Here is a 12,852-nt window from a genome sequence, read left to right as displayed (position 1 = left end):
TCAAGCCCTACTGGGCAAAAATAAGATCAATAACGTTAAATAACGTAGTTTCAGCGTTAAATCAACGTTGATTTAATGTCGCATGAACGTCGTTGACACTGGTGAAGGGAGATGTTTGTTGGTAGGTTAGCCTGCAGGTTCTGTCAAGCAGATGTGTGCTGGATCAGTCGTGTAGGGGCGTGGTCAAGGCAGTATGTACGTTGTTCATGTCTTGTACATCGGTCAATCATGGGTGATGATCATGTCTTAAGTGTCGGTCAATTATGGGTGATGATCATGTCTTATGTGTCGGTCAATTATGGGTGATGATCATGTCTTATGTGTCGGTCAATTATGGGTGATGATCATGTCTTATGTGTCGGTCAATTATGGGTGATGATCATGTCTTATGTGTCGGTCAATTATGGGTGATGATCATGTCTTATGAGTCTGTCAATTATGGGTGATGATCATGTCTTATGTGTCGGTCAATTATGGGTGATGATCATGTCTTATGAGTCGGTCAATTATGGGTGATGATCATGTCTTATGTGTCGGTCAATTATGGGTGATGATCATGTCTTATGAGTCTGTCAATTATGGGTGATGATCATGTCTTATGTGTCGGTCAATTATGGGTGATGATCATGTCTTGTGTCGGTCAATTATGGGTGATGATCATGTCTTATGTGTCGGTCAATTATGGGTGATGATCATGTCTTATGAGTCTGTCAATTATGGGTGATGATCATGTCTTATGTGTCGGTCAATTATGGGTGATGATCATGTCTTATGTGTCGGTCAATTATGGGTGATGATCATGTCTTATGAGTCGGTCAATTATGAGTGATGATCATGTCTTGTGTATCGGTCAATTGTGGGTGATGATGTCTTTCGTATTGGTCAATCATGGGTGATGATCATGTCTTGTGTATCGGTCAATTGTGGGTGATGATGTCTTTCGTATTGGTCAATCATGGGTGATGATCATGTCTTGTGTATCGGTCAATCATGGGTGATGATCATGTCTTAAGTATCGGTCAATCATGGGTGAATATCATGTCTTAAGTATCGGTCAATCATGGGTGATGATCATGTCTTGTGTATCGGTCAATTATGGGTGATGATCATGTCTTATGAGTCGGTCAATCATGGGTGATGATCATGTCTTATGAGTCGGTCAATCATGGGTGATGATCATGTCTTATGTGTCAGTCAATCATGGGTGATGATCATGTCTAACGTATCGGTCAATCATGGGTGATGATCATGTCTAACGTATTGGTCAGTCATGGGTGATGATCATGTCTTATGAGTCGGTCAATCATGGGTGATGATCATGTATTATGAGTCGGTCAATCATGGGTGATGATCATGTCTTACGTATTGGTCAGTCATGGGTGATGATCATGTCTTATGAGTCGGTCAATCATGGGTGATGATCATGTCTTATGAGTCGGTCAATCATGGGTGATGATCATGTCTTATGAGTCGGTCAATCATGGGTGATGATCATGTCTTATGAGTCGGTCAATCATGGGTGATGATCATGTCTTGCGTATCGGTCAGTCATGGGTGATGATCATAGTTATGTCAATTACTTTTTTTTTGTGAGGATTTCCAAAAACAAAATTGTCCTTAGAATCAATCATACTGCGGCATACGTCTGTCAGTCATACATGAAAAATGTGTCCCAATGTAGTCGTACATAACCGGCACGTAAATGGTAAACAGGAGTCTGAGTATTTTGGTGTTATCCTATTTTTTGTAGGGTAAAAAAAAATTGTCATGTCGCATTTTGTGTTCGGATTGACTAATCGCCGCCAACTTAGAATTCGTAGCGCTGAAGTCAGCATCGATAACTGTCGCCATTTTAGAAGTAATTAGTATTCTGTTAGTCGAGTATGAGTCAGATACTTCAATACTGATTTGGAAAGGAATTGGTAAGTCTTCAGTAGGTAGTCACCGACTCAGGAGCATCTTCCCAGAGAGTACCAATAAATATCAAAGAGTCGCGTTGGCTTGACGTTAATACAATACTCATGATGATGAATTGGCGTTGCTCTTGAATATCGTACCCACTGGGATATGTTAATATTTGTAATTGTTAAATCAAATACCTGGGAACTGTAATTGGTAACTTCAACGATGTTCAGGGTAAATAGTGATTCAGTTTTCTAAATGTGACGTGAAACAGTCTTCAGTGTTTTCTGCACAAATATATTTTGTAGGGCTGACTCCATACAATAGGTTAATGACGTCAGATTATATTGTGTAAGAACAGTAATATCCCCAGCAGGCAGAAACATGCTCGACTAGCAGTTGTTTAACGTTATCTACGAAAATCACTGTTGCATTTGTACGTCGCTTGCTCAAACATGCCCGGGGGATATTGTCTTGGGTCAGCGATGAGCCATTGATCATTATTTGATTAAACAAGCCCAGAGTATTGCAGAGTTTAACAACGCCAACTATAATGTCATTGTTAATTGTCTTACGGTCCAAAAACAAAGTTGCCGTGTATATGTAACGTCTGAAGTCGAGAAGTATTATGGAAAGAACTAATTTTTTTTACATGTGGAGAGCCAACAGGAAAAGGAATCTGTTTTTGTCCTTCGTGATTATTGCCAATATGGCTTAAAATGCTCAAGAGTCTGAGAAACCAAAAATAATATATCCTAGACACAACTGTACCCACAAAGGCTGACTTACATGAGTAAACCGAAGTTTGAAAATGGCGATTACGGAACAAGATGGAAAACAGAGAAATAATGTCAACACAAAGCCTTCAGTATTTAATGTAAACAAGACACCAGCGACATTCACTTTCTTAAAATTAGAGAGAATCAGTTTGTTGAACTGCTTTATACGACCAGTTACAAGAGAACAAGAGTCGTGGAATACATTTACTGAAATTAGTTGTGATGAAATCTGTCATATGTACAGAGAGTCCTGGGTTAAAATTAAGTCTTTGGCGGCGAGTCTACCCGTAGGCGGGGTCACAGGTCGTGCGGGCGGCCGGGAGCTGCACACCGTGGCTGGAGGGCAGCCATTGCTTGTATCTACAACCAAACTTGAGGTAAATTTTATCTTCTGATAATACAAGAAGATAGAGACAATTGACAGTTCTTTGCAACGAGTAGTTAAAGCTAGTGATAGTTTGTGTGACGCTGCAGGACAGGCAATTGTTGTCCTCTTATCAGCGACGGCTTCCTGGCCCTCCTGTCACGCCGCGTTCAGTGTCCTTGAGCAACCTTAAAACGTACAAGATTAAGAAGAAGAGCCTGAGATTACACACACACTCACACACACCGAGGTCCAGCCTCAAGAGACGAAATATCTTATAAAAATAAATACAATATCTACAGTTTAGCGATGAGTAGAGAGGGCGGGCCACCCACACGTGATGTGACCAACGAGAGCGTTGCTTGGGCGTCTGTGGTGAAGATATCTTCAGCGTTAACGGTATAATAACTAGTCTAAGGTCTGTAATAAGTAAATTCTCCTTCGCATGTACACTGAATGTAATAACTAGTCTAGCGTCTGTAACGTTATATATATATTGCTTCACATGTCCCCCCTCCACAAACTCTGGTTCCGTTAATTTTAACTAATTTTCAAATGTATGAAAGTAGCTACATTAACTGTTCTGCCTTTAGAATGCAACAATAATGATTAAAACAAAACTGTTTACTTTAGAAGTGAAACTTCAGCAGAATAGAGTGAAGGGGGTTGGGTCGTGAAGTATTCCCAAGTCGGCAGTATCACAGTCTAAGTCAGGCCGAGGGTCTCAAACACTCCTTGAAGCTCTAGAAATGAGAGTCTGATCTGTTGAGCGACACTGTGGCGCTGGAATTTACCGTCCAGCAAATACTATTGAGGGCAACTCAAGGGGTGTTTGGATGGCCCGTATCGTATGGCACAGTTAGAATGGGTCAGTCTCCAGGTCAGTCTGGATGTTTGGTCTTGAGGTCACTTAAATATTTCGGTCAGCCGTTCATGCCGAGAATATGAACAGAGGTTGTGAAAGTTTAGTAAAGTTTCTTACGACTGGTAGATAAATATGAGAAGTTGATAATAATACTCGTCCAGACCGAGGTTGTCTAGGCAACTGGTGGAGGAGTCTAGCCTCGGTCCGCTGACGCTCCATTGTAGAAACAACCATGCATTCTGTACACGACTGCTGGGTGTTTCACATGCAGCAGAGCCAGTAACAATGCATGTCCCAATTACAGTGACGTTTCTGTGTGCCAACAATTAAGAATATTTTGCTGTTGAGTGTCCACCGGTTCACAACAGAACAGACAAGTCTTACAACGGGAGTTTGAGCCGACTCGAAGCGATGAGGAACAGCCAGCAACATAAGGGCGCTGCCACATCACTCTCTTGCGACCTCTACAGCGTCCTTCTCTGAGGTGCTAACTTCCTCGAAGATACGGTTTGTATCAACAGGCTTGTGCGTGACCATTGGGGGAGGTCTCTGTCCCGAGGTGGCCGAGCACTGGATCATGTCACAATGGCCGTGGCGCGAAGTCCGGAATAACCGAGCCAACCCCACTTTGCGCGCTACAGCGTCCGGGGTCCTGAAAGCACAGCGTTCAACTCAACTTTAGTGTCCTATCAGTAACATGTCGGCTCTTTTATATCACTGATATCTATTGAATATATTGATCATGACAAAAATGATAAAATTTACAACGAATATAAAAAAATGCAGAAGCTTACAGAGTGGCAACATAGTAGAAGGCCTTCTGCATGAATGAGGCGCCCTCGCGCTCCCCAATGCGGGAGATCTCGCAGAAAAGCTTCTCTTGGCAGTCCCTGGAGACGAGGGCCATGAAGTCACTCTCCACAAGGGCGTGCAGCAGCGGCAACTCCGACGGGTCCATAGTCTCATCCAGGAGGTTGCTGTTGTCGAAGCTTCGTCTGCCAGGGGGATGAAGCACAACTTATGAAGGATTCCTGTCAAGGTCTCGTCTACCACCGTGACATGTAAACATAAGTTGGTTTTATGTAACACACTACAGCTTCTCACATATATAATCTAGGTGAAATTGTTCAATTACTCTGGCGGTATCATCCTTCTCATGGTATACCAACCCCTTGGCGGTATACCAACCTAACGGTATACTAACCCCCTGACGGTATACTAACCTGGCGATATACCAACCTGACGGTATACCAACCTGAATGCATACCAACCCCCCTGACAGTATACCAACCCCCCCCTGACAGTATACCAACTCCTTGACGGTATACCAACCTGACTGCGATGGTGAATAGCCCAGTGGGAAGAGCGGAGAGGAGGAGGCCGACAGGAACAGCTGTGAGGGCCATGTTGTACATAATATCCGTCATCGACCAGCCGTCGTCATCCTCATAACTGCAACACAAACAGCTCACGGTTATGCGGGGAAAACTATATGGACAAATCGATTAGTTATCCTTCAATGGTCGTTCGCAGCATCTCTCCGGAAATTTTTTTCAGTGTTAGTCACTTGGTCCATTTCGTATTTGTTGTGACTAGAAAAATTTAGGCTTCAATTGCACTGACGCTGTCGTTTTAATGTGTATCGCTGCTTGAGACCTGGAAGGTTTATACTGCCTCTTGGCCTTCCTGCGCAGTTCTCTTTTCCTTTCCCTGCGTGTCTTTATTGTTTCTTGAGTGTGTGTTTTGTAGGAAAGACAGTGGTAGAGGGAGAGGGAACGTGTGAGTGACCGAGTGTATGAATATCTGTCTGCCTGGAATTTCAGTCTTTCTAAAATGTACATCAATATTGCATGCCATAAAATACTGAAGCAAGTTTCCACATGAAACAATAAACAGTTTTTCAGTCAATTTCTAAGTTCTACCGCTGTCAACGGCCTAGTAATACCAGCCGCTGTCACCGGCCTGGTGACAGCGGCAGTGACTATCAGGTGTAGCGCAACGCCCTCTGGCTTTCCCCCTGGAACCTGATGACTTGTGCAAGCCTAACCCAATCCACCCACTTATTACTCTCGCTATTCACTATAATCGTTTCCCTCCACTCCAGCTACGGATGACATATTTTGAATTATTAATGTTTTGGTATACAGTAAAAGTTCAAGGGCGGATCTTGGCTAGTGTGATCTTATTAAATAGAAACTCCTCAAGGTATTGGTGTTGAATTAATTCATATATATTAAACTATGCTGACATTGCAGATAATTAGGCAATAATTCTATATATTTAATCATCTTTTAAATTTTAATGTTAATATCTTTGCAATAGCAATTGGATTTCCAGTGAGGCTACGGACGGTGCACCATATTCGCGTTGCACTCATTGCTTGCTGGAGCTTTTCACCTCACTAAATGTTGGCGACAAAATTCCCACTTCTCACACAGTAAAATTTAAGTTAATTATAAGTCTGATTTGCTGTGATAAATTAATATTTCAGTCAATTTTTTCTAAAATTTTCTTGGAAAACTAATACAATATTTGTGTAACTTTTGGCTTACACACACACACACACACACACACACACACACACACACACACACACACACACACACACACACACACACACACACACACACACACACACACACAGGCAGACTCCATAAACACTAAATGTAGGAGTTAGAGCCAAATTTCCTAAAAGAAAAATTACAATTCAACACTAGATAATTGAAAGTTGAAAGGCGGGACCAAAGAGCCCAAGCTTAACCATCATAAGCACGATTAGGTGAACACACAGTGATATAAAAAATTATAGAATGGAGTTATGAAGCTGCGCCGAGAGTTGGTCACTATTAAGAATAAAATATTGAAAGAAATTCTATTCTGGCTCACCTGTATAGAATTCAATGAAATTTATCACTCTGACTCAAGTGGAAAAGGACTCTACGTAGTGGGCAGTAAATGTATGGAGTCTACAGGGGGGAGACAGTAAATGTATGGAGTCTACAGGGGGAGGCAGTAAAAGTATAGACTCTACAAGGAAAGGCAGAAGTGAAGACAAATTTGGAGAATGAAGACTCACGGGGGGGGGGGGGTAGAAATAGCCTAAGCTACTCTATCCCTTTGAGATGTATTTCTTTCTTATCTCAATAAACATACTTGAACTTGAACTTGACTCACGTGTCGTCACGGGCGGGGGAGAACTGGGGATGAGCCACTTGCACGGGCGCATAGCTGCTGTAGGAGGACTGTTGAGCACCCGTTGCCCCCTGGTAGCCGACGGAGGGCAGCCCGTAGCCTATCTGGGAGGAGGCGCTGGGCGGGTAATAGTACGAGTACTCGTAGTCTGAATATTCGTCGCTCTCATCGTCTCCAAAGCCCATCCATTCCATGATTGACTGGCCCCACTCTGAGAAGGTCCGTCCTGTTGGTGAGAAAGTAGGGAGGAAGATTGGTAATTATAAATGTGGAACCGTGGAAATCCGTTATTTGTGTTTTCAGAAAAAAATGTACTGATGATTCTGCATTGAAGATAATGTTTCTTTATGAGACACATGTTTTTGTTTTGTTTATCCACACTCCACATCTGCAATTTCTAGACCAACAGTCTGTATACCACTTTTGTTTGCAAATAATTTATGTATTGAGATAACAGTAAATTATCTTCCTTTTATGTACGAAAGATTTAAATGTGCCACACTGTACTCTCACGCGTATTTGGCGCACGGAATCCGTAACTAACAAGAATATAAGCACACTAAAATAATTTCCGGTCTATATTCTTAGAATTCTTTCAACTTTAATGTATGACATCAAATACCCGTCCGTGAATCAAATAGGTTTATGAGATAACAGCACACGTCGCATAAGAGGTGTTTCTAGCGCATCCTCCTGTTTGGATAATACTTATAGTAACGATTAGGACCGTCGTACATATACTGATGTAATGGACAATTAGAAAGTAGAATTTGGTACTATTGAATTTGGACAAACCGGAAACTGTTTTGTAATTATGTTGCTAATAAAACCTAACCTAACCATCCTAGGCCTAATACACGCTATCTGAGGCCTAATATAGTACATATGTGGTATACCAGGCCAAGGAATATCTAAGTTTGGTTTACAGCTTCATTTTCATTCATAAAGTGAATAGTACCAAATTCTACTATCTAATTGTCCATTACGTCAATATAAGTACGATGGTCCACATAGTTACACAAAAGTACTCTGTAAACAGGAGGATGTGTGGTCAGAACACATGTTGCGAGGACTCACCTGTGGCGGCTGAACTGGTGGCCGCGAGGTCGTCTCTGGGCCCAATGTCCACCACATCCTGGTCGACGTCTGCGTCTAACATGGTCGCCGCCCGACACACTGTCACGCCCACCACCGCCACCAACACCACACGTATCGCCTGCATCTGCAGCAGCAGCAGGAAGGAAGGAAGGAAGGTTAGAGTGACTTTTACCAGCGCATCGACCTATAATCAGGTCGATTATATAATTGTATAATCAGAACTGTGATTATAGCAGCGCTTGATGTTTCCGGCAGAGGAAAAACTTGTAACTCCTCCCGGCTTGGCGCATTCTTTTGATAATTACTTAGCTTGCAAATCCATTTTAGTTTCTCTTCGTGTGACCTACAATGTTACTAGTGAGTCCCGGGTACTTGCCTCGTACCAGAACATCTCCAAGTTGCCATATGTCGTTTTTCATATTTAATCGATAAGTTAGCATCAACAATGATTCAGCCAAGGCTGGAATGATGATTAACTTGATCAGCGGTTTGGAATAGTATTAATACTAATTGTTGGGCACGTTTTGTATCACCTAATGCCTCTGTTCACTTAGCAGTAAATATAGGTACCCGGGAGTTAGGCAAAGTATCCACTAAGAAAATGTAAGAAAATTCCGAACGTTTTCGTGTTCCACCACATTAACCGTATTTTCTTCATACTGTAGAGAAACACGAAAACGTTCGGAATTTTCTTTCATTTTCCTAGTGGATACTTTGCCTAACTCCCGGGTACCTATATTTACTGCTAAGTGAGCAGAGGGCATTAGGCGTGAAAAGCCAGCAACGTTACATAATAAAAAGTATGTAAGGTCTTTCGCCTCCAACCAACGGTGCCCACTGGGTTAATATCGGAGGCTGGGCTGCAGGAATGATACACCATATATAAGCTTATTTCTCAACCACTTGAGCTGGACGGTAGAGCGACGGCTTCGCGTCATGCAGGTCGGTGTTCAATCCCCGACTGTCCAAGTGGTTGGGCACTATTCCTTCCCCTCCCCCCCGTCCCATCCCAAAATTCTTATCCTGTCCCCTTCCAAGTGCTTATATAGTCGTAATGGCTTTGCGCCTTCCCCTGATACTTCCCTCCCTTCTGTTTACAAAGGAGCTTATTTTATCCCAGGACTGTCCCTCATTAAAGTAGCCATAGCCCTTAAGCCTTCAGAACTCTAGCCTTTTAAAATTCCTCAGTTTAAAAATGTAAGGCTCAAACGAACCATCCAGGTTGATCCATTTTTAAATCCCGCCCGCTCAATCCCGCTTAAATTCCAGGGCTAACTTAACCAGAAACGCACGACCCCAAGCAACCCACCTAGCCTAACCCACCGATGCATAGAAAACGAGGATTTTTGAGAGCAGTTACTTTACATAGTACCTTGTAATCTGTACGTTGGGAAACAACGTACAGATTAAAATAACGTTTAAAATGAAACGTACAGGCTGAGAGGCCGGGATGCAGCATCAACGTTATTGACGCTGGTCCAACGCGACTCGTAGCGACCATGTACAGCTGCTTTATTGTCTGTCTCACGCAGGCTCAACTCTCAGGTACTATTGTCATACGGCACCCACCTGGCTCTTGGGAGTCTCGTATAGTTTAATACTACTTACAATGATTACGTTTCTCGTATAATTCCTCACGAACGGTATGAACCTTATTCGATATAATGATAATACTAATAATAATTAAAAATAATAATTAGCTTTCTCGGGGAGAGGACGCCTGTAGTGATCCTTTCCCAGGATGCAACCCCACAACAGTTGACTAACTCCTAGGGGTAACTACTTTTACGTGAACAAAAGCATTATCGGCTAAAGAAAACCATTTCTGTTCCGCCCGGGAATCCAACCCGGGATCCCTACTGTGAGTCGAGGATCAAGCCAACTAAAGTATATCATTTAAAGAACATTATAAATAGGAAGAGACTAATAATTAAGTTTCATACTAAACAAAATGCTCCACTTTACTCTTTGAGAGAAGTGAATCGTGAAACCAATATTTAAGTATATTCATTACAAAGAACAAGTGAACTCTCGTGCATAAGTATTTATGGAAGATGGGTGAAGTGTTTTAATTATAATAGACATACTATTCTAATAGACTATTGTTATACTAGTCTTCAGCAGCATGTGAAGGCGCCGGGTCGTGATTTAGGCTATCGCTGTTTCCATTGCAATCCTTAAGTTCTTAATAGTATATTTGATATTATAAAATCAAAACTTATTTCCTTTGCTAATTTTTTTCAGTATTATACTTATAAATTAATAAATTAAGGACTGGCACTGACAGGGACATCGTGATACCCGCCGATGTGTACTCTGAGAAGTCAGCATTCTGAGAGCAACACGGCTATACGCTACTGAGTTAAAAGTTTATCCAGGAGATGTAAAGGAGGACAATCCTCCGACTTCAACACTGAGGAAGATAATGATCCAGTTGGACATATTGTCACAAGAGTCGCGCTCACTGTACGCAAGTTTTCAAGGGAAATTTTTACACTTACGACATGCATTTCAAAACTTTAAACAGAACTGAAGAAGGATCCCAGCACTGACACAACTTACTCTGGAACACTAAAAGTCTCTAACTGGACGTTCTTCACTCGTCTTGGTAACACAGAACACGACAGGATTATATTCACTAGTGACGCACACCTTGGCCTCGGCCGCGGTTTAATACCTCGTCAGGCTTGTTCCGGGGCCCCTGGCCGCCGCCTGCCTCACGCTCGCTACGGGGCCCTTCACCTGCCCAAGCCCCGCCCCCTTCAGATGATCCAGGAAGACACATGCAGTATCTGTGTCACCCCGACCGCTCGCCTCGCCTAGCCTCATAGTCCACTTGCGTACATACAGCAGCAAGCAGCAGTTTCAAACTATTATTCAAATACAAGTGAATTGAAAGGATTATTTTAATACTTTGGCGTGGGGAGGTATTCTTGGGTTCCAGGTGGAGGAGAGGATAGGGGGCAGGAGGTCAGTGTGCTAGACCGTGGGAGGGGGAAGGGGAGGCACACACACACCCGCTTATTTCACCTAACTTTACCAGTTTTTATATACATAGTGTGACGTGTTAGGACGTCTAGTAAAAGCGGATCTCTATATTCCCCCCCCCCCGAGACGCTATACGTGTTGGTGATTGTACGAGAATATATCCCCCTTGGCGCTGTGTTTAAGGTCAGTCAACCTCTGCAGGATTATTGAGAATACGATAGCTTACTGGTCATTATTTTATTACTGAATGGTCTATGTCTCAGGTAAACTCTCGGTTTATATATACCAAGAAACAGAATATACCTATCTGTGCATATCAACGATGCAATAAGTAGTAAAATAGCTCATTGTATTATACGAAAATCAATATATATGGACCGATTCTCATGGCATTCCGCTGCTAAATATTATATTTGAAATTATTGTTTTGCAAAAAATGTATTGTAGGTACTAGAGGAAGAGGCTGGTTCATTATAATTGTGGGAACACAGCTAATTGTCCAGTTTGTTGCTGGCACTCGTGTCACTGGACCAACCACATGGTGAAAGTTGGCAACCGCGCACTCAATTCCTGCCATGTGTGTCAAGAGTACACGTCTTAATGTGTCAACAAACATGCATCCACATACACACTTGGTCCAACAAATGGCTGCTCAAGTTCAACCCGAGTAAATGCAAGGTAATGAAACTAGGCGGGGGAAACAGAAGGCCAGACACAGGATACAGAATAGGAGATGAAGTACTTAAAAGGAAACGGACAGAGAAAAAGATCTAGAGGTTGATATCACACCAAACCTGTCTCCTGAAGCCCACATTAAAAGAATTACGTCTGCGGCGTATGCGAGGCTGGCTAACATCAGAACAGCATTCAGGAATCTGTGTAAGGAATCATTCAGAATCTTGAATACCACATATGTAAGACCAATCCTGGAGTATGCGGCCCTCGCATGGAGCCCGTACCTTGTCAAACATAAAACGAAGCTGGAAAAAGTTCACAGGTATGCCACTAGACTAGTCCCGGAACTAAGAGGCATGAGTTACGAGGAAAGGCTGCGAGAGATGCACCTTACGACACTGGAAGCCAGAGGAGTAAGGGGAGACATGATCACTACTTACAAATTCCTCAGGTGTATTGACAGGGTAGACAAGGAAAAAGTATTCAACCCTGGTGGTACGCGGACAAGGGGACACAGGTGGAAACTGAGTACCCAAATGAGCCACAGGGACGTTAGAAAGAACTTTTTCAGTGTCAGAGTAGTTAACAGGTGGAATGCATTAGGCAGCGATGTGGTGAAGGCTGACTCCATACACAGTTTTAAATGTAGATATGATAGAGCCCAGTAGGCTCAGGAATCTGTACACCAGTTGATTGACAGTTGAGAGGCGGGACCAAAGAGCCAAAGCTCAACCCCCGCAAGGACAAATAGGTGAGTACACACATATATACATACATATATATATTATATATATATATATATATATATATATATATATATATATATATATATATATATATATATATATATATATATATATATATATATATATATATATATATATACACACACATATGTCGTACCTAGTAGCCATAACGCACTTCTCGGCCTACTATGCAAGGGCCGATTTGCCTAATAGGCCGAGAGATTTTCTTTATTTTCAATAAAT

General features: G+C 42.3%; 1 protein-coding gene across 1 annotated transcript; it reads right to left on the bottom strand.

Moving 5' to 3' along the window:
- Positions 1-2,761: 2,761 nt before the first annotated feature.
- LOC123770005 (uncharacterized) lies at positions 2,762-10,892 on the bottom strand. Its single transcript, XM_045761552.2, has 6 exons — positions 10,763-10,892; positions 8,180-8,324; positions 7,085-7,328; positions 5,243-5,362; positions 4,705-4,905; positions 2,762-4,562 (listed from the first exon to the last, which is right to left on the bottom strand). The coding sequence occupies exons 2-6, from the start codon at positions 8,322-8,324 to the stop codon at positions 4,358-4,360; spliced, it is 915 nt and encodes a 304-aa protein (XP_045617508.2). The 5' UTR covers positions 10,763-10,892; the 3' UTR covers positions 2,762-4,357.
- Positions 10,893-12,852: the final 1,960 nt, after the last annotated feature.

Source organism: Procambarus clarkii, chromosome 45 (genome assembly GCF_040958095.1).
Source record: "Procambarus clarkii isolate CNS0578487 chromosome 45, FALCON_Pclarkii_2.0, whole genome shotgun sequence".
Lineage (NCBI taxonomy): Eukaryota > Metazoa > Arthropoda > Malacostraca > Decapoda > Cambaridae > Procambarus > Procambarus clarkii.
The sequence above is the reverse complement of the archived record's forward strand: the minus strand, read 5'-3'. Positions and strand labels throughout refer to the sequence as shown.

Bases quoted from the DNA above. Each gene is read 5' to 3' on its own strand.
- LOC123770005 (XM_045761552.2), bottom strand. From the start codon at position 8,324: ATGCAGGCGATACGTGTGGTGTTGGTGGCGGTGGTGGGCGTGACAGTG. The intron at 7,329-8,179 runs GTGAGTCCTCGC...TCTCACCAACAG, and splicing joins CACCAGTTCAGCCGCCACAG to GACGGACCTTCTCAGAGTGG. The intron at 4,563-4,704 runs GTAAGCTTCTGC...CTGTGCTTTCAG, and splicing joins TTCTACTATGTTGCCACTCT to GACCCCGGACGCTGTAGCGC.